The sequence below is a fragment of the Gossypium hirsutum genome, chromosome D11 (genome assembly GCF_007990345.1).
Source record: "Gossypium hirsutum isolate 1008001.06 chromosome D11, Gossypium_hirsutum_v2.1, whole genome shotgun sequence".
Lineage (NCBI taxonomy): Eukaryota > Viridiplantae > Streptophyta > Magnoliopsida > Malvales > Malvaceae > Gossypium > Gossypium hirsutum.
In genome coordinates, this window is record NC_053447.1 from 7,356,176 (window position 1) to 7,377,500 (window position 21,325).

Consider the following 21,325-nt stretch of genomic DNA (forward strand, 5'->3'; position numbering starts at 1 on the left):
TTGAGTAAATGCTCTCAGAATTCTATTACTCTTAAGAATTCATAATATAATGAAATGGAGTGAGTACAACTGAGGGGAGGCTCTTTATTTATAGTTGAGCTCTCCCAAAACCGATGGTCAAAATAGATTTACATCGACGGACGAGATTAGTCATATCCCTTTATTTTAGGGATTTACAAGATATGCCATATCAAATCTAATATAATCTTTACAATATATGATTCTCTCTATCTTTTAAGATTAGTTACCATATCAGCCTAAGTTGTCATGTCTTCATTATCGGGCCAACCAGGCTTCAATCTGACAGGCTTCTCTAATCGCTCTTTGAATCGAGCCAGTTCTCGTGGGCCAAATTATCCCCATCTGAGCAATAGACTTCCATTAGATACATTTGGTGTGATGGTCACGGGCTTTGAACTGCTGCCCGTGACATATATATATTCATATGCATGGCTAACCAGTCAAGCACGTTGAATGATTAATTGTAGAGAAATAGTGTCGACAAACAAATTCCTCACATCAAATTTGTGGAAGCATAACTGGTAGAAGCGTTAATCATAAACACAACTCCTATAAATAGAGTATAAAAGAAAAGGTTAAGAAACTACCAACAATTACGACCTTAGCAAAAAGTGATCAAGCCAGACGAAAATTAGGGAAGTGAAGCCTCCTCTGATCCAAGCTCCCCCTGGTTTAATGGCAAGATTGAGGCTTATAGAATTTTGTGATCTTAGCTTCGAATTATATCTTATATAAATCATATGTGGATATTCTCTAAATATATTTTGATTTAAGTCTTAATATTAGTAGGTCTTATTCAGAGATGTTTTAACTATTTGTCCGGTCATGTATTGTAATAATACATTCTAATTATGATTATTTGAATATATTCTTTATAATTACAATTATGATTGCATTTGTGATTTAAAAAATTAATTAATCATACTCCTCACCTATATTCTTTAATTATTACTCCTTTCACTCTTAAAACAAAATCTTCTTTCTTATACTTTTTATACCTAGCCTTCTAGCTATATATGGTTAGAGCAGCAAGTTTTAGTGCAGCATTTGTAGATCAGAGGGCTATTCACCAGTAAACAGCCTTCAGTTATTAAGAATTACTTTCAGCCTTTGCCAGACAATATTGAAAAATTCATCAAACCACGCACAAACCAAAAGTTTCACTAAAATTTGCAGCCCTGCAGGCAGTTGTTATGAAAGCTGAACTTGAAGCTAAGGTCTGAGTACTGCTTGGCAGCGTGGTTATAGAAGAAGTGTGGTGGAATGTAACAGGTCTACAGCAGTCCACCTACTGGAAAATCATGCGGGAACCGATCAATTGGATAGGCAGCTGCTGCAAACACAATGGGAGGTTCAAATCTAGTAGACGAGAATCATGCGGCAGACTTCAAGTAGACAAGTACAGAGATACAAAGTTGCAGACATTGAAAACGGCATTAGCTGGTATATGGAACATACTCATTGAGGATGTAATGAATATTAAGTATATGCTAGGTTGTGATACTTAGGATCATGTAGTTCTCCTTTATTATGAAAAATAAAATAAAATTGTTGCTCTGACCATTGTTTAATGGCGAATAAACCTGTGATCTAAAATAGTAGTGCCACCTAAACAAAGAACAATGAGACATGAAATAAGCATAGGCAGAACAAACATCATTTCTCAGTATAATTGGATATTCACATAAGGGTGTTTGAATTCAGAATCAAACAAGTAAAGTCGCTTTAATTTCACTAATATTTAAATACTTAAATCATTCCATTTCAGGATATGTTATGACAAGAGGTGAGACTAACCAACCATTCCCATGGAAAATAACAAAGCTGACATTCCTAAACTACAATAATTCAATTTTGACCAATCATTCATTTTCGCTCATTTAGACTCTTTATAATTTATAAAATTTTAAATTTATAATGATAAACCCCTCAAAATGATAAAAACTTAATTTAATTTTTTAAAACTATAAATATATAAATTATTAAACTGACGAAATTATATTTTTACTATAATAAAAATACACAATTTAATTCAGTCTCCCAAGACAATTTTCTAACTCCACACCTGTTATACCCAAATAAAGTGGACAGATAAACATGAGAAAAATGGGCTGTAAAGCCCAAAGGCTCCATTAACATTCAAAATGGGAGGTTCTATTTCTCTTTCATTTTTTTTTAGGTATTCGGCTTGCTTCTAGGGAAAGACAAATACACAATTTTCCCTTAAAAGCAGTTTATATACAAATTGAGAAACCTTGTGAGTTAAAGCAAATAAAATTATTATTTTTTAGTTTAGAGTTGGGCGAAGTGGGCTTATTTTAAATTTTAAATTCGATTCAATTTTTTTCTTTTAATTTCGCTTCATCGAAACTCAATTTTTTAAAAGAAAATTTGATCCTAATAAATTGGATCAAATTAAAATTCGTGTATTTTGTTATCCCTAATTAAAAATAATAAAAATTTTAAAAAATTTATTTTAGGTTAGAAAATAATAAAAATGTAAATGGAGAAACATATAGTCTTATAAGGAGGTGGTAAAATTGAATTCAAATGAAAAAAAAAGGGGTAGTTTCTCTCTTAGAATTTATTTATTTTAATCTTGATTTACATTTTTTTAGAGTATTTTGGTGATATTATTGATCAATTTGGTATTATTTAATTTGTAGCACCAAATTCAATCAAAGATTTTTTACAATATATATTTTTTTAAAATTTTAATTATTTTGATAATTTAATTAATCATGTTAGTGATATTTGACTCGTGTCATCTTTTATATTTTATAAAATAATATTATGTTCGAATTTAAACCTAGGACAAAATAATTTCAAAAAATTTTAATTTAATTATTTCAATCAAAACCTCAACTTCTTCCTGTGTCAATATTTTTTTAAATTTATTTCACCTACATCATAATTTGGCTTAAGCATTAAGCCACGAAATCAAGAATTTTTGGCAATTAGAATTAAATCATAAAATTTTAAAATAATAAAATTAAATTTATAAGTATTTATTTTATTTAAGCCTCTGATTAAGTTGGTGTCACGAGTCAATCGAGTATGAATTCAATTAAAGCGATTACGAAAATTCTATTTTTAGTTAAAATAAGTTATATTATTCGAATGTATTTTAATTTTTTTAAAAAAATTACATGTGATGAGATTTAAACTCGTAGTATTTACATCATTAAAAAGTTAATTGAAAGAGGAAATTACATTAAAAAAAAGTTATTCACTATTTCACTTAAAAAAATATCCTTATGTTTTTAGATAAAAATATTCAAAAGTTAAATGTTTATATATATATATTAAAAATAGAAGTTTTTTTTTTAAATAACTAGAAGTGGCACAATTTCTAATATTCATTATATTGAACAACTTCCTTTTTAAAAATATCATTAATTTCTTCTCCTACACGTCTGATGGATTAACACAATTTTTAATTCATAATTTCAGCATAGACTTTCAAATGTTGACTTTCTTTTTATTATTATTTTATTTTAAAAATAACTTTAAAAAATTTATATTGAGTTCAGACGCTTGAACATGCAGTGTTAATTACTTTATACACAAATTTATGTGACCTGACATAATATTACGGTATTACCATTCTTTAATTTGTAATATTAAGGAATATTGAAGGTTAGGTGAGAGATGCTAGTTTGAGGCTTAGGCTTCCTTTGGCTTGAGGTTTTGAGGCAGTGCGGCACGTTTTGAAGGAAAAGATGGTGCCAAACTCACTGCTGTGTTGTTTGGTTTAGAGTGTCAGTGCAGTGAAGTTTCTTTTCCACCACACTGATCAACTGATTTTTAGCTGGAGAAATCAGCAGAGCAGTTGGCACTGTAACAGACAAAAATAGCCTTACTTTTATTTATTATTTTATCATTTTATCATTGAAAATTAAGTTAACTTCTTTCTCAATCTGCAGAAAACCCTGCTCTTCAACTCCTGCTCTTCAATTGACAGTAACAAAACTCCACCAACAGCACAGCAGACTCTCAAAGAAGCTCTATTTTTCCACTCATCCTATCAATCTTGTTCTCAACTTTGATCTGGTAAGTCAAAACCCTTCTTTTTCTACTCTATATATGTGTTTGGATTGTATCAAAGTAGTTTCTGTTTTTCCTTCTCATCTTGTTCTTAGCAGACTCAAAGAATTTTTGTGTTCATACACAAATCCATATGTTCTTTCTCCATTATTTTTTTACCTCTACTTGCCGTTGAAGAGATTGAACATAATTGATGATTTCATTCAGCATACCAACTTTGCCTGTGATTTTGTTACATCCTGGTACTAAATCTTGCAGATACTTCATTCTTTCACTGATTTTCTTCCTTCTAACCTTATATAAATCAACGTAATTAAAACATTATTATCTAATGAAAGAGACCTGATAAAGTAAGAAAACAAATCGGTAATAATACCATCCATATTCATGTCTCCGGCAATGCTGTATTCATGTCTCAAACCCTCAAAAACTAAAACTATCAAAAACAAAACAAAGCACAACTAAACAAACGAAACAACAAAAGCTTGTAGTAATATGAACAAGTCTAGGCAGGTTTGCTATATGACTTCATGCCTAACACGAGTTCATCGTGAGGGGGTTAGTACCATATACCATATACCATATACCACAAGCATATATGATCTTATAATTCCTTCTTTTATCCAAGGGAATTTTTGGTACTTTGAGGAAGAAAGAAATCAAACAGTCATGGCCTGCATCACCTAATAAAAGGAAATTTATCCTATTCCTCTTAGCATCAATCCAACCTAGTAGGTGCAAGAAGATATTATCATTAAAAAAATAAAATTTGCACATTCATAATTAACTTGAACAAATGACTAAACAACTATATGTACAAAGTCATTTTTGAATATTATATTTTAAAAAATAAAATTTAATCAAAAAAAGCTATGAAAGTTATTAAAAATAAAATTATTAATGATTATTAATAATTTCTAAAATATATCAAAATATAAAAAAATGCTAAAACTATCCCAAAACGATTTCAATCACATAGGTAGGTTACCAAATTCATCCATACCTGTTAAAAGATGACCTATGCTTTGTAAAAGATAACAAAATTCTCTCATCACAAAATTACAGCAAAAATATAGGCATACAACCAAGTAAATATGTATATGGGCAAAATTTTGCTGTCTTTTGAGTCTTTTCACCATCCAACCATTCATTAACATGTTTCTTATTAAACTGGTGATAACAATTGATTAATACTTGAATTTTTAGTTGGTTTCTTATTGAAAATATATATATACACACATACATAAATGCAAATACCTTGGCGTAATAGTCCTTCCAGACCCTACGAGCAATCTGATGACCACCCAAATCAAAGGCCTTGAATTTTATCATTCCTATGCTTAGTTCTTCCAATGTTGGGTACTGTGTTGGCTGATGCTGAACTAGTCTCTGCAATTTTCAAATTCCAATACTCCTAAATACTTGTCATGAGTCTGATTAACTCCCAAAAAAACTGATGAACATGCAAATTCTAGACTAAAATCACTTAAGTTATATTCATGACCAGCATAAATACCACAAGAACAGGAGATAGGAGAGTGCAACAAGAGTAACTGCAAGTTAATATTAGAGGAAATGCATATTCCTTCTCTCACAAATGTGCCCAATAATCTTTTGATATCCAATGTCAAGAGAATAAATGAATACTTATGCCAATACCTTCGACGCTTCAAGCATGTTGGTATCAAAAATCTGTTTAAAGGTATCCCAGCTTTCCTCTGTTAAGAACTGGTGTGCTTTAACTGCACTGGAACCACATCAGCACATGCAATATCATAATATAAGAGAACCATATAAGACACACATGAATGTCAGTATAAAGCATTCAATAGAACAAATAAGACTTGAATCAGACACAATCAAACCCATATAACCAGAAGAATTAGATTTGGGAAATTGAGAGAATTGAACTCTCAGCTCCTCCAAGAGCGACAGTATGCTGAACTGTCTGTCAAAACCTTTTGACAACACTCCCATTGCAATAAAAAGAGGATTATATAGTGGGTTGTGAAGTCGCCAAATAAGCTGACAGTGGCATTACCCCATAATCCTCCTTTTAAACTCTCTTTGAAATGAAAATGTGCTGATGAAACATATACAGAGATACCTGAAGTCATAATCAGGATACATGTGATAGAGGGTAAGCACCAGATAAATCAATGTCTTCCGACTGAAATGCACAATAAAAATCTGGTCAAAAGTCATGAGTGAACAGAAATCAAACTACCTAAAACTGAATATAAAAATCTGCTCGCATAACGCCTTAACCTCCTCCTCCGACAGTGGCTTACAATTCATCAGCTGCTCGATTTGAAGGTCTAGGTCTCCCGTTGATGACATCCTTTCAGCTCTTCCACCGTCCAGTCACTTGATCCTCCTCCTCCCCCTTTTCCTTCACCATTGACCGTATATCGAGAAAATAAATAAATTAATAATTAAACAAATGAAAAGTGGTCGCATCGGTTAATTTCAATCTTTGAAGCGTAATGGATTTATTTTGCCTACGCCAATATTACAAAGAACGAAAGAGCTTTTTCTTTCTTTTTTTTTCTCCCCTCGGTGGCTCCGCCGAGTCAAATTCCTGTGAAATTACAGGTGTCAATTTGTTGCTTTTCTTTGAACATAAACATTTTATCTGTTCAACTTTAGAAGAAAATTTATTTGAGTATGTTAATTTATAATTTTTTTCAAATCATTCTAAAATAGAAAAAAAATTAGCATTTGTTAATTTTATTGACATGCATACATGTGGATTACTACATAGACAACTCATATTAAATAAACATATTAGTGCTTGTAGCCAAAGGCCCAAAGGTCCTGTATTTATTTGACAGAAACATGAAGAAATTGTATTGTAGATAGATTTTTAAGTAATAAACGTGAACCAATGCTTCTTGTAGATTTTTTCTTTAATTTTATCAGTTTGCCTCAGAGACTTAAGTCTGATATCCATATAAATATGTCTTGTGTCCAAGAGAATTAGAAATAGAGTAAATATGAGACTTGAATATTATATTTTTGTTACATTCATTTCCCCTTTTTCCATTAAGTTGAAGCTTCAATTAAGGTGCTAGTTTTTTTTGGGTGTGGCTAGATAAAGATTAGCATTGGGAGACGTCTAATATAACTTATAGACTATATATTTTCTCTATGTTTCTTGGTGAATGCTAGCACATTGACTGAATTATATCAATGACAATAGATGGTAAATACACGAAATTTTGGGGAGGGAGATAGCAGCTTAGCAACAAAAGCTGTTTGAGATGATGAGTTGACGTTGATATTTTGTGAACTTTGCGTGAATGAAACCAATGCTAGTAATAGATCGACAACTCATCTAAACTCAAAAGGATGGGAAAATGTCATTGCTCTTTTTCAAGCAAAAACACAAAAAAATTATGGAAAACCTCAATTGAAAAATAAGTGGGATACATTAAAAAAGGAATGGAAGTTATGGAGGGATTTGCTTAAGGAATCTACAAGTATTGGATGGTGTCCATCTAAAAAGACGGTCGATGCTACCGAAGAATGGTGGGTTGCAAAGATACAGGTTTGTGTTCACTTTATCATTATTTTAATGCATAAAGTTTATTGAAATTAGTAATTTACAATTATAAAAATCTTAGTATAACATTTAACATGTTATGTAGGAAAATCTTGATTTTAAAGGATTTAAGAAGAAAGGAATTGAACCACGATTGAATGAGTTAATGTGGCAAATGTTTGGGGGCATTGTAGCCACCGGAGAGAACTCATGGGCACCTTCGTCTGGTGTTCTTTCAAGTGGGGTTCCTATGGGAGATGATGCACCTAATGAGAGATTTGGTGATTCAGATGAACATAGTAACAAGAATGAATGTATTCCTCCTAATGAGGTACCATCAAACCCTTCTCATGAAATTCCTAATCAAAGAAAGCAAACACTTAGGGCTGTACACGGTAAAGGAAAAAAATCAAGTTCAAGTAGAAAATCATCAATAAATACATTAACTACTCAGATTGAGAAATTGTGTGAGAGTATGGCTAGTCCAAGGAAGTCAGTGAATGAAATTATTTTTCCTCACTCTCAATATACTATTTCAAATGCAATGGATGCTTTGCGTGCTTTAGGAGATGAAATTCCAAAAAAAGATGAACTGTACTATTTTGCCACCAAAATGTTCCAAATACCGGTGAAACGAGAAGTGTTTTTGAACTTAGATCTAGATGATAGGGTTTGGTGGCTTCGACATGAGTATGTTGAACAAAATCCAATTGCATCATTTTCATCCTTGGTAGCAACATCCTCATTTCCCTTCCAACCATACCATCAACCACCTCCATCATAAGCTCCTTAGAATTATTATTGTAATATAATTATACTACTTTTTTATATGTAAAACTAATGTATGATACTTTTTATGTTTGGTATGTTTATGCTATATTTTTAATCAAGTTTCTGTGTTGTATAGAATGTCACGAGATTTTAAAGGATTAATTTTCATTTGATTACTTTTTCAGGTTATGGATAAATTTAACAACATGTATAGTAATTTTGATATGAATTATGATACCCCTGAATTAAGTGAAGAAGCTCAACGAAGAATAGCCACAATTGTTACCCAAGTTGAGAACAACAATTATCATGAAGAGGAAGAATATGTGTTAAGCAGTGTATTGGTACACCATGAAACTTATTTCACTATGCAACCGCGTATGGATTCAAATTATACAGGTCAAATGTGGGTGGACGAAGTATTAAATGGGCACGATGATCGTTGCATGAATAGTTTTAGGATGCCAAAAGATATATTTCACAGCTTGTTGCATGATTTGCAAACAAATTATGGCTTAAAGAATGGGAAAGTATCGGCGATGGAGAAGTTAGCATTATCATTATACATTCTTGGAAATCGAGAATCAAATTCAAATGCAACAGAGCGATTTCAACGATATGGGGAAACTATTAGTCGAATTTTTACTGATATGTTGCATATATTTGCTCGATTAAACCCACTGAAGGTCAATTCGAGGAAGTACCGAACCATATTCGACATGATACAAGATATTGACCTCACTTTAAGGTAATATTTACACAATCTTTATATTTTTAAAATATAAATTATTTCTAACTTTTATCTTATTACTTGTATTTATTTTAAAGAATTGTATTGGGGCTATAGATGGAACACACATAAAAGCATGTATTTCACCTTCTTGTCAAATACCTTATATCGGACGGAAAGGTGAACCAACTCAAAATATTATGGCAGTTTGTGACTTCAACATGTGCTTTATTTTTGCATTTCCTGGTTGGGAAGGAACAACACATGATAGTAGAATTTTTTTGCAAGCACTTAAAAAACAAGAGTTGAAGTTTCCACAGCCTCCACCAGGTTGAACTTTAATTTTTTTAATTACTTTTTACATAAAAAATATTAAAATATTAAAATTATTTTTAAACTTGATATTATGTTTTACTTTTTTGTAGGAAAATATTATCTTATGGATTCAGGATATCCACAAATGGCAGGTTTTCTAGGTCCATATAGGGGGAACGATATCATTTACCTGATTTTCATCGAGGTAATAATCAAGTATCTGGAAAAAAAAATCTTTAAATGCCCATTCTTCGTTACGCTCTGTGATTGACGAACATTTGGAGTGTGGAAAAAAAATGGCCAATATTAAGAGATATTCCAAGTTATTCATTCAACAAGCAAGTTTTAATAGTTATTGCAACAATGGTTTTGCATAATTACATTCGAAGACATGCTTGGTCAAATGATGAGGATTTTCGAGAATTTGAGAATATACTCGACATGCCAGTCTCTTCAAGCCAGTTTGACAGAGGTGAATCGAGTTCTTCTAATAGAGAAAGTGACCTTGAAATCATGATGTTAAGGAAAACCATTGCAATTAGTTTAATGAATCCATATTTGTAAAACATTTTGTATCATAACCTAATTTCTAGTAATAATGAAACTTGTTATGCCTTATGTTATTATATTTTTTTATTAAAAATCATCCATTTAAATACTTCAAAATTTGATCCAAGTATAATGTTACTATTTCTGAAAATAATATTTATCATTGTTATAAAAAATATTTAACTATAAAAAATTAAAAATAATTATCATTTTATCTAATAAATAATTTAAATTAATTATATAATTCATTAAAATATTGGAAGATACATTTTAATATTTTATTAAATGAATTTATAAATTCACATATTTTAATAATTTTAAAAAAAGTAAAATAATTTAAAAAACTTATATTATATATCAATTCTTATCTGATCTCCTTAATAGTCATTTTTTATTATCACCTCACCTCTACAGCTGCGTTTGAATCCAAACACACACTCTACCATTGTTTCTAATCTCACCGCTATAGTAAGACATACCTCCGGTAAGGTTAAAAACAGCGGTGGCGGTGAGATTGGTTACTATAGCGGTGAGATTAGAAACAATAGTAGAGTACCTCCGGTGAGGTTAAAAATAGCGGTGGCGGTGAGATTGGTTACTATAGCGGTGAGATTAGAAACAATGGTGGAGTGTGTGTTTGGATTCAAACGCAGCTGTAGCGGTGAGGTGAGAATAAAAAATGACTATTAAGGACAATTGATATATAATAGAAGTTTTTAAATTATTTTACTTTTTTTAAAATTATTAAAATATGTAAATTTATAAATTAATTTAATAAAATATTAAAATGTATCTTCTAATATTTTATTATAAATATTTTAAATAAATTATATAATAAATTTAAATTATTTAATAGATAAAATATATTAAAATTGTATTTATATTAAGAAATTGTTAAAAATTATATTTATATTGATTAATAAAACATATTAATATTAATCTATGATTAAAATAATTATAAAGTAAAATTAACATATATAATTTTTTTAAAAAGGATTGCAAGGGCAAAAAGGAGATTATTCCTTCCACTGGTTGCCCAGTTCACCCATTGTCCTAGTTCACTCCAGTTGAAAATTGAGGAGACAGTGTGGTGAGATGGTGGAGATGCACAACAAAAAGGGTACAGTAAAAAGACATATGCTTTAAGATTCAATCTCACTGATAATAGTTGTAAATCTAAATGGAGCCTGAATCTTAAAGTAGATATTATTGTGATGGATGGTCTTGAATTTTAATTATGACCTTAAGTTTAAACATGACTAGTATACCTGATTTTTTACTTTGGTCCTTAAAATTTTTTTTCTCATCTCAGTCCCTAACATTATCAAACGTTCCTAGCTTAGCCCATAATATTATCAGACACTATCAGTTCAGTTTTTTAGATGTTAAAAAAAATCGGCCAACCAATTATATGCTGCTCGATACTTTTGTTGCTCGTTTAGATTTTTTTTATATTGATATTTTTATAATAATTAATATTTTTTTAATATTATAAATTTTATAATTGTATAATAATAAGTTTTACAACCAAAAGCGATATAAGAAATTATGTATTTACACTCAGTCAATCTAATAAATTGTAATTTGTTATAATTAAAAAAACGTAATTACTATACTTTTATTTATTTCCTCTATGCTTCCCCAACAAATCTAAATCAAACACACTGCAATATAAACACAAGACCTTAAAATTCTCAATACCTTATTTTGACATTAAGCTAAAGTGTAATAGAAAAAACTATTTTGAATATTAACATTGAAATTCCGAGCTAAAATCCTACCACTCGTGATTTATTTTGATATGTCGGATTTGTTAACTTAAGTTTAATTAATTGTGCAATAATTGTGATTTCCGTCAAATAAAATGTTAATATATAAAATATTTATCATAATAACATATCTTTGAGAAATTACTCAAAGCTTTTCTTAAAAAAAGAATTAACTTATAATTAAACTTGAAAAGAAAAAGAAAGCAATGCAAGAGTCCCGGCAGCCGGAAAAGATGGGGAAATTCGTATTTCGTAACGCCTCGTCACGATGCCACAATTTACTTTTCAAACAATACTAACCGTAGCCGAAGCCCATAGCTAAGAGAGGGGCATTTCAGTCTATTGGCTTTCAAACTCCAAAAAAAGAAAAGAAAAAAATCAAAACCCGATCTGGATCTGAAGACTGAAGCAGCCTCTCTGCTTGGCTGCGTGTACCAAAACAAGTCACTGTTCTCCTTGCCTTCTCTGGGCTCCGTACTCTTTGCACTTCGTTTTCCCGTTTCTTGTGCAATTAGAACAAACGCTAACCCTGTGGACTCACTGAGTCAACTCGTTTCCAGTCCTTACTCAGATAATTCGGCCTCCCACGAGTAAAGACAGATTAAAAAAAAGAGAACGGACCCTATCATTTCGCTATCCATTTCCTAGATCCGAGTTTATAAGCGAAGTGCAATATCCGACTCGGGAATGGCTTCTGCGGAAGCCGATTCCCGCATGAGCCAAGTGGTAGCCCCGGCCCTTGAGAAGATCATCAAGAACGCTTCATGGCGGAAGCACTCCAAACTTGCTCACCAATGCAAATCCCTTCTCGAGAAACTTACCACGAAGTCGCCTTTATTTCCGTCAGATTCGGAGCCTGATAACTCGATCCCTGGTCCGCTCCATGACGGCGGCCCAGTGGAATATTCCCTTGCTGAATCGGAGTCCATTCTCACCCCTCTGATCAACGCATGCGGAACCGCTTACAACAAGATCGTCGATCCAGCTGTTGATTGCATTCAGAAATTAATCGCCTACGGTTACCTACGCGGCGAAGCGGACCCCACTGGAGGTCCTGAGGCTCAGCTCTTATCAAAATTGATAGAATCCGTCTGCAAATGCCACGATTTAGGGGATGATGCTGTTGAATTACTCGTTTTGAAAACGCTTTTATCGGCGGTAACATCCATCTCACTGCGAATTCATGGTGATTGTTTGTTGCAAATTGTGAGAACTTGTTATGACATTTATTTAGGGAGTAAAAATGTGGTTAATCAAACGACAGCAAAAGCTTCCTTGGTTCAAATGTTAGTGATTGTTTTTAGGAGAATGGAGGCTGATTCATCAACCGTTCCAATTCAGCCAATTGTAGTGGCTGAATTAATGGAACCTGTTGAGAAATCCGATGCGGATGGATCGATGACTCAGTTTGTTCAAGGGTTTATAACCAAAATTATGCAGGACATTGATGGAGTATTGAATCCAGTGGCACCGAGTAAGGTTTCTTTAGGTGGCCATGACGGCGCATTTGAAACCACCACTGTTGAGACCACTAATCCAACTGACTTGCTGGATTCTACTGATAAGGATATGTTGGATGCAAAATATTGGGAGATTAGTATGTATAAGACAGCATTAGAAGGGAGGAAAGGGGAGTTGGCAGATGGCGATGTGGAGAGAGATGATGATTTGGAGGTTCAGATTGGGAATAAGTTGAGAAGGGATGCCTTTTTGGTGTTTAGAGCGCTTTGCAAGTTGTCAATGAAGACACCACCGAAAGAGGCTATGGCAGATCCTCAGTTGATGAGAGGGAAGATTGTGGCGCTTGAGTTGTTGAAGATTTTGTTAGAGAATGCTGGAGCTGTATTTAGAACAAGTGAAAGGTACCTTTAACGCTTATCTGATTTTTTTTGATTATTTTAATCTTCCCTTTGAAAAGTTTCTTACGGTTAGCTGTTTAATTGTCGATTTGCTTTGCTGCTATGTTCTTGGAAAATGTGATATGCAACTCTTGATACAGTATACCCTCTTAGTATTAGTTTGCTGCTAGGCATTTAGTATGTGCTAGAGGATAAACTTTTTCCAAGTATAGGCTATATCCAGAGACAACTATAAGGCATAGGCTCTTAGGCATCAAATCTTGGAGGATTGGCAAAAGCATTAGAGCATTTTATTGGGTTTGGAAACACCTTAGGTTGCTTTTCATGTCGAGGCGTATTAAAATAAATCTTGTTAGTGTGGAAATTTGGTGAATATTTTGATCTTTTCGTGGTAATCATCTGGGCATGCACCCATGAAAAATTTAGCAAATTTCTCTGGATGGTTTTTTAAGGAGTCTTCTTTTTGACTATTTTTGTTTCTTCACCTCTGTTTATTTTAGAAAGGTATGTTGCATTTGCTTGTTAGTTTCAACAATTCATTTTGTTTGCCTTCATAGTGCAGCACAACCTTTACACTCTGTTTGATAAGAAGGATGGAAATGAGAAAGGAAAGTTGAGTTACAAAATAACAAATCTGATTTTGAATCCCAACTGTATGATTAATAAATTTTCCTTCCATATCTCTTTCCATCTTCCCTACCATTAGTTTTTGGTATTTGTGAGTTTTACTTTATTCCGATACTGAGATCACTTTAAGAAAAAAAGTTGAAAGTTAACATGGGGGTAGTACATATAATCTTGTCCATCTCCTTAATTAGAATTGACATAATATTCTATTGCTTTCCCACATTTTTTAGTTTTTGTTTGCTCACTGTACCTGTCCCGATACTACCTTTTCCTGAATTTGAAAATTTTCTTCTGGTGGATATACTTGTGCTGGTACAGGTTTTTAGGTGCCATAAAGCAATACCTGTGTTTGTCACTGTTGAAGAACAGCGCTTCATCTCTTATAATTGTTTTCCAGCTTTCTTGCTCCATTTTCATTAGTCTAGTCTCAAGGTTTCGAGCTGGCCTGAAAGCCGAGATTGGAGTGTTTTTTCCTATGATTGTCCTCAGGGTCTTGGAAAATGTTGCTCAACCTAATTTTCAGCAAAAGATGATAGTTCTTCGTTTTCTGGACAAGCTTTGTGTTGATTCACAGATCTTGGTAGATATCTTTATCAACTATGATTGTGATGTCAATTCATCAAACATATTTGAGAGGTATCTTCAGTACTCTTATAATAATGTCACCGAAGTTAACACCGTATGTTTGGTAGATGTTCATGACTTCTGCATATTTCTCATTCTTTTTCCATTATGGTTCTTTCTAGAATGGTCAATGGACTTCTGAAAACGGCTCAAGGTGTTCCTCCCAGTACAGCTACAACGCTGTTACCACCTCAGGAAGCAACCATGAAACTTGAAGCTATGAAGTGTTTAGTGGCTATTTTAAAATCAATGGGAGACTGGATGAACAAACAGTTGCGTATTCCAGATCCTCATTCTACTAAGAGATTTGAAGCTGTTGAGAACAGTCCTGAGCCTGTAAATGTCCCCCTGGCAAATGGTAATGGAGATGAAACTGTTGAAGGATCAGATTTTCATTCTGAAACCTCTAGTGAAGCTTCTGATGCTTTATCAATTGAGCAACGTCGAGCTTACAAGCTTGAGCTTCAGGTATGTATGTAGATGATGTATGGTAAAGTGGTCTGACTTTATCTTCATTTTAGCTAGTCATCATTCATGGGATCTGATTTAAAATTTGTGGCAGGAAGGTATATCACTTTTTAATCGGAAGCCTAAGAAAGGAATTGAATTTCTAATTAGAGCAAATAAGGTTGGTGACTCCCCCGAGGAGATTGCTGCTTTTCTTAAAAATGCATCTGGTCTCAACAAAATGTTGATTGGTGATTATCTTGGAGAAAGGGAAGATTTATCACTGAAAGTTATGCATGCCTATGTTGACTCCTTTGACTTTCAAGGCATGGAGTTTGATGATGCAATCCGAGCCTTTCTGCAAGGCTTTAGACTGCCCGGTGAGGCGCAAAAGATTGACCGAATCATGGAAAAGTTTGCTGAGCGTTACTGCAAATGTAACCCGAAGGCATTCATCAGTGCTGATACAGCTTATGTCCTTGCTTACTCTGTCATATTGCTCAATACCGATGCTCATAACCCTATGGTCAAGAACAAGGTGCATATACATTCTCTATCTGATCCTATTGACTTCTAGTGCAAGAAAATTGATGAAGTTCTCCCTTTCCTATTTGAAATGTGCAGATGTCAGCTGATGATTTCATAAGAAACAATCTTGGTATAGATGATGGAAAAGACTTGCCAGAAGAGTACTTAAGATCATTATTTGAACGGATATCTAGAAATGAGATCAAAATGAAAGAGGATGATCTGTCCGTGCAGCAGAAGCAGTCAGTGAATTCCTCAAGAATATTAGGTTTGGACAGTATCTTGAATATTGTGATACGCAAGCGTGATGAAGACCAACATATGGAGACCAGTGATAATCTTATCAAGCACATGCAAGAACAATTTAAGGAGAAAGCTCGGAAATCTGAGTAAGATCAACTGGATTTTAACTTTTCATATTGTGCTCTCTTATATGGAGAGATTCCTGTTTGACTGTGTATAGTTAAACTCATTTTATCTGTGCCTCTTCTTTTTCTAAAATATTTTTATGCATTTAATTTTCATTCGAAAAGGGCGGAATTTCAAGGAGTACTTTCATTTAATTTGTTACATGGTTTAAGCTAAATTAATACTTTGAGATTTTGTAAACATTATATTCAATTTCCAACATCTTTTGCTTTTACCCTGTCACATTTAACAGGATTTTCTCCCATGACTTGGCACTAAACATGTTTTGAGAAATATGGTTTTTCCTGTTTGGAGAAGAAAGCTTGTTTTTGATTATTCCTTGATTTCTTTTGTACTTGCAATTTGTAGGTCAGTTTATTATGCTGCTACAGATGTAGTGGTTCTGAGATTCATGGTTGAGGTGTGCTGGGCTCCTATGTTGGCTGCCTTCAGTGTGCCTCTTGATCAAAGTGATGATGAAATAGTGATAGCATTGTGTCTTGAAGGCTTCCGCTATGCAATCCATGTGACTGCTGTGATGTCCATGAAGACTCATAGAGATGCTTTTGTGACTTCATTAGCTAAGTTTACTTCACTGCACTCTCCTGCGGATATCAAGCAGAAAAATATAGATGCTATCAGGGTTAGTATTTTGGTTCATCTGCACTGATAAGTTGTTTGTTAGCTTCATGGATTCTTAATCCGAAAATTTTAGTAGTGTTTAATTTATGTTCTCCCCCCCCCCCCTTTATCTTATCTCATTCAAGTGCTTGTAAACTGGCAAGCTATGTGATGCCGTATATTCTCATCAGCAACTTATCATTATTATAGCAATTGCTGATAGTCATTGTAACCTTTGGTATAGTGGTGACAATGATGGTGACTTGCCAAACCTCACAAGAGGAGTGCTATTAGGGCAAGTTTGCCTTACTGAATGTGATCATCCTGATGTATTCAATGAATTTATTCTTTAAAGCAAAGCTTTAATAAGTACCCTTAGAAAGCTCATTAGTATGATCCAGTTATTTGAGAGAAAATTTTCACTTGCTTGTAGATCTAACAATGAATTTTCCATTTACATTGTTGATAGGCAATAGTTACACTTGCAGATGAAGATGGAAATTATTTAAGAGAAGCTTGGGAACATATATTGACGTGTGTGTCTCGGTTTGAGCATTTGCATCTATTGGGGGAGGGTGCTCCTCCAGATGCCACTTTCTTTGCCTTTCCTCAGAATGATTCAGAAAAATCTAAGCAAGCTAAGTCAACTGTCCTTCCTGTTTTAAGGAAGAAGGGACCTGGAAAAATTCAGTATGCTGCTGCTGCTGTGATGAGGGGCTCATATGATAGTGCTGGTATTGGAGGTAATATTGCTGGGGCAGTCACATCTGAACAGATGAACAATTTAGTTTCTAATCTCAACATGCTAGAACAAGTTGGTGAAATGAACCGTATATTCACACGTAGTCAAAAATTGAATAGTGAGGCTATCGTAGACTTTGTTAAGGCTCTCTGCAAGGTGTCCATGGAGGAGTTGCGATCTACATCTGACCCTCGGGTTTTTAGCCTTACTAAGATTGTTGAGATTGCGTAAGATTCATTCCACTTCTCTTCCTAGGGCTTATTTAAATGCTGTATATTTGTTTATATTCTTAACTGTTAGTTTTCTGATATACTGACAGGCATTATAACATGAACCGGATCAGGCTTGTATGGTCAAGCATCTGGCTTGTACTCTCTGATTTCTTTGTGACTATTGGCTGTTCTGAAAACCTGTCAATTGCAATTTTTGCAATGGACTCTTTACGGCAGCTATCAATGAAATTTTTGGAGCGAGAAGAGTTGGCTAATTATAATTTTCAGAATGAATTTATGAAGCCTTTTGTCATTGTTATGCGCAAGAGCAGTGCTGTTGAAATCCGAGAATTAATCATCAGATGTGTTTCACAGATGGTGTTATCTCGTGTCAATAATGTCAAATCAGGATGGAAAAGCATGTTCATGGTATTGAATTTTTAATAACTTCCGTAAACTTTAGTCTTTATCAATTTATTACTGAACTGATAAGTCTTTTCTCAGGTTTTCACTACTGCAGCTTATGATGACCACAAAAACATCGTACTGTTAGCCTTTGAAATAATAGAAAAGATTATTCGAGACTATTTCCCATACATCACTGAAACTGAAACAACCACCTTCACTGATTGTGTGAATTGCCTAATTGCATTCACCAATAGTAGATTCAACAAAGACATTAGTCTCAATGCAATTGCTTTTCTACGTTTCTGTGCCACAAAGCTTGCAGAAGGGGATCTTGGCTCCTCGTCAAAAAATAAGGACAACGAGTTTGGGAAGATTTCTCCATCTTCATCTAACAAGGGAAAAGATGGAAGACAAGATAATGGAGTGCTAGTGGATAAGGATGACCATCTCTATTTCTGGTTCCCGTTGTTGGCTGGTACGGAATAATGAACTAGTTGTTTTTATATCACAATGCATTTGAAATTGCTTGAGTTTTTGAAGTTACGTTTATCCTAATACTTTACAAATGCACTCTGTTCTAAAATTGCATCACATTTCGATCCGCAGGCTTATCAGAACTCAGCTTTGATCCAAGGCCAGAAATTAGGAAGAGTGCTTTACAAGTGTTGTTTGAAACTTTACGGAACCATGGTCACCTCTTCTCACTACCTTTGTGGGAAAGGGTGTTTGAGTCTGTGCTTTTTCCAATATTTGACTATGTGCGTCATGCTATTGATCCATCAGGTGGTGAATCGCCTGGGCAGGGAATTGTTAATGACATTGATGAACATGATCAAGATGCATGGCTCTATGAGACGTGTACATTGGCACTCCAATTAGTTGTAGATCTTTTTGTGAACTTCTATAATACCGTCAATCCTCTCTTGAGGAAGGTTCTTTCGTTACTTGTAAGTTTTATCAAGCGTCCCCACCAAAGCCTAGCTGGTATCGGAATTGCTGCATTTGTACGTTTGATGAGCAATGCAGGCGATCTTTTTTCAGAGGAGAAGTGGCTGGAAGTAGTTTCTTCATTAAAAGAAGCTGCTAATGCTACACTTCCCGATTTTCCTTTCATTGTTAGTGGGGATATCAAGGTTGGAAGCAATGGTCATGCTTTGAACAGCCAAAGCAATGAGGCTTCTGCTGGTTCTGATACATCTCATGGAGATTCAGAGAGCTCGAGAGCACAACATGTTTATGATCTTTTATCTGATGCCAAGTGCCGAGCTGCTGTTCAGCTTCTATTGATTCAGGTAAGATCTCTCTTCTAAATATTGAAAAACTGATCGAAACCTTTCCTCATATCATAAAATAAGTAAAGAAATGGAATGGAGTTAATCTTCCATCTCTCTCTCTCCCTCTCTTTCAAAAAAATATTTTTTTATAAATTTAGAGTTAGGTGAGGAAGGATTCAAACTTTTGAAAGGTGTCATACCCCTCCCCATCTAATGCTTTAGACATTTGTAGCATAAGCATGCACCTTTGACTTCATGTCTCTTCTAATGCACTTTGACACTATTAAGTTTTAGATGATGGCCTTGGATGTTTATGGTTCATCCAACTATAATTTTTTGGAATTAGTCCCCCTACTAAGTGCATCAAGTTTTAGAAATGTTGATAACTAACAAGCTGTTTAGCTTAACCACATTGTCAAAGTTATGGAACAAAGGCTTGAATTTTGTGAAGATAATAATTTTTTTGGATTGAAAGTTTCTAAAACGAGCAAGTGTCACTGTTAATTGACCTTAGAAATGAACAACTGTTATCTTTTCTGATTTTTTTAATTTTTGTACTAAGATCTAACTAAATAATAGGCTTATTCTATGTTTGAAGTTGACTAACCTCAACCCTTGGGTGTTATTCTGCAAACAGGCAGTGATGGAAATTTACAACATGTATCGAACTCACCTTTCAGCTAAGAGCATCATAATCCTCTATGAGGCAATGCATGATGTGGCATCCCATGCTCACAGGATCAACAACAATACTATACTACGTTCCAAGCTTCAAGAGTTTGGTCCCATGACTCAACTACAAGATCCTCCATTATTGCGCCTTGAGAATGAGTCGTATCAATTTTGCCTTACATTCCTGCAGAACCTGATATTGGATAGGCCTCCAAGGTATGAGGAGGCTGAAGTGGAGTCCCATCTTGTGGATCTTTGCCAGGAGGTATTGCTGTTTTATATTGAAAGTGCGCGCTCTGGACAGGCTTCCGAAACATCTGCCAATGGACAAACTCAATGGCTGATTCCTCTTGGTTCTGGGAAACGAAGAGAATTGGCTGCCCGTGCACCTCTCGTTGTGGCGACTCTCCAGGCCATTTGTTGTTTGGGAGAAACCTTGTTTGAGAAGAACTTACCTCAGTTCTTCCCTCTTATTTCGAACTTGGTAAGTACTGAGCATGGTTCAACTGAGGTCCAGGTAGCTCTCAGTGATATGCTTAGTTCCTCAGTTGGTCCCGTTCTGCTGCGATCATGTTTGTCCTGGTGAGATTTGATTGTATTTTGGACGTGTATGATAAACATGTGTCCCCCCCCCCTCTTATCTAGCTCCATAGTTTTATTTCCTCCTATAGGTAATAACTATTAACGAATACAGTGTTAGTGTATGAAAAGAGTGTTTAGAGTTAGTTTTGAATCGGTTAATACTTCCCATCTTGCTGTGTAGTTATTACGTGGGAGAATAGCCACTCAATTCAGAGTATTTTTTCTATTGTTGTATCTCTTTTCCTTTTTTGCCTTTAACAAAGTTTCGGATCATTAATTTTCATGTAAAAAAGGACCTTATTAATTACTAGAAATTGAAGACCTCTTATTGTGTATACACACTTCCTTTATGAGGTTGGTGCCTCATAATTTCCATCATTATTGCGTCCAACCTGTTGCAAATTATATTTTATTGTAATAGTTTGAAGGCATGCACTAAACCGTACCTTCACCTTTTTCCCCCCCAAGTGTTTTTGCAATGAGCATTTTGAAGTAAAACGCAATCATGCTGTTTCCTGTTAAAATATTCAGTTCTTCTAAAACTGACGACGTTTATCATCCAGGTCAAACACCCA

General features: G+C 34.0%; 3 protein-coding genes across 24 annotated transcripts; 2 read left to right on the forward strand and 1 right to left on the reverse strand.

The window, feature by feature from the left end:
- The first annotated feature begins 3,610 nt into the window (after positions 1-3,610).
- Positions 3,611-10,039, forward strand: LOC107911235 (uncharacterized). Of its 4 annotated transcripts, none has more exons than XR_005921018.1 (7): positions 3,611-3,861; positions 3,948-4,074; positions 7,271-7,618; positions 7,719-7,943; positions 8,569-9,131; positions 9,212-9,443; positions 9,539-10,039. XR_005921018.1 is itself a non-coding variant. In XM_041105795.1 (6 exons), exons 4-6 carry the CDS (start codon positions 7,779-7,781, stop codon positions 9,295-9,297), a joined length of 795 nt encoding a protein of 264 aa, XP_040961729.1. In that variant the 5' UTR covers positions 3,611-3,861; positions 3,948-4,074; positions 7,271-7,618; positions 7,719-7,778; the 3' UTR covers positions 9,298-9,444. The 4 variants fall into 4 exon arrangements, 1 of the variants encoding a protein (XP_040961729.1); XR_005921017.1 differs by having other exon boundaries at positions 3,612-3,861; positions 9,231-9,443; XM_041105795.1 differs by lacking the exon at positions 9,539-10,039 and having other exon boundaries at positions 9,231-9,444.
- Positions 4,139-7,257, reverse strand: LOC107911916 (GTP-binding protein SAR1). Of its 19 annotated transcripts, none has more exons than XM_041105798.1 (5): positions 6,360-7,253; positions 6,176-6,238; positions 5,728-5,810; positions 5,326-5,457; positions 4,139-4,362 (listed from the first exon to the last, which is right to left on the reverse strand). In XM_041105798.1, the coding sequence occupies exons 2-5, from the start codon at positions 6,183-6,185 to the stop codon at positions 4,216-4,218; spliced, it is 372 nt and encodes a 123-aa protein (XP_040961732.1). In that variant the 5' UTR covers positions 6,186-6,238; positions 6,360-7,253; the 3' UTR covers positions 4,139-4,215. The 19 variants fall into 19 exon arrangements, with proteins under 19 accessions (XP_040961732.1, XP_040961731.1, XP_016695397.2 ...); XM_041105797.1 differs by having other exon boundaries at positions 5,728-5,815; positions 6,360-7,252; XM_016839908.2 differs by having other exon boundaries at positions 4,139-4,357; positions 6,337-7,250.
- Positions 10,040-11,910: 1,871 nt separating the features above from the next.
- LOC107911917 (brefeldin A-inhibited guanine nucleotide-exchange protein 2) lies at positions 11,911-20,976 on the forward strand. Its single transcript, XM_016839914.2, has 11 exons — positions 11,911-13,608; positions 14,551-14,868; positions 14,979-15,324; positions 15,419-15,841; positions 15,928-16,220; positions 16,609-16,882; positions 17,330-17,829; positions 17,922-18,243; positions 18,319-18,697; positions 18,829-19,514; positions 20,134-20,976. The coding sequence occupies exons 1-11, from the start codon at positions 12,434-12,436 to the stop codon at positions 20,752-20,754; spliced, it is 5,337 nt and encodes a 1,778-aa protein (XP_016695403.2). The 5' UTR covers positions 11,911-12,433; the 3' UTR covers positions 20,755-20,976.
- The last annotated feature ends 349 nt before the right edge of the window (positions 20,977-21,325 follow it).

What these genes read in the sequence shown, in the direction of transcription:
- LOC107911916 (XM_016839903.2), bottom strand. Translation starts at nt 6,408, where the DNA reads ATGTCATCAACGGGAGACCTAGACCTTCAAATCGAGCAGCTGATGAAT. An exon ending in ATTTTTATATTCAGTTTTAG is followed by an intron (nt 5,816 to 6,295) that starts GTAGTTTGATTT and finishes ATGTGGTTCCAG; the next exon opens with TGCAGTTAAAGCACACCAGT. An exon ending in ACATGCTTGAAGCGTCGAAG is followed by an intron (nt 5,458 to 5,727) that starts GTATTGGCATAA and finishes TGAAAATTGCAG; the next exon opens with AGACTAGTTCAGCATCAGCC.
- LOC107911235 (XM_041105795.1), top strand. Translation starts at nt 7,779, where the DNA reads ATGTGGCAAATGTTTGGGGGCATTGTAGCCACCGGAGAGAACTCATGG. An exon ending in AATGTATTCCTCCTAATGAG is followed by an intron (nt 7,944 to 8,568) that starts GTACCATCAAAC and finishes TTACTTTTTCAG; the next exon opens with GTTATGGATAAATTTAACAA. An exon ending in GATATTGACCTCACTTTAAG is followed by an intron (nt 9,132 to 9,230) that starts GTAATATTTACA and finishes TTGGGGCTATAG; the next exon opens with ATGGAACACACATAAAAGCA.
- LOC107911917 (XM_016839914.2), top strand. Translation starts at nt 12,434, where the DNA reads ATGGCTTCTGCGGAAGCCGATTCCCGCATGAGCCAAGTGGTAGCCCCG. An exon ending in GTATTTAGAACAAGTGAAAG is followed by an intron (nt 13,609 to 14,550) that starts GTACCTTTAACG and finishes GTGCTGGTACAG; the next exon opens with GTTTTTAGGTGCCATAAAGC. An exon ending in CTGGTTCCCGTTGTTGGCTG is followed by an intron (nt 18,698 to 18,828) that starts GTACGGAATAAT and finishes TTCGATCCGCAG; the next exon opens with GCTTATCAGAACTCAGCTTT.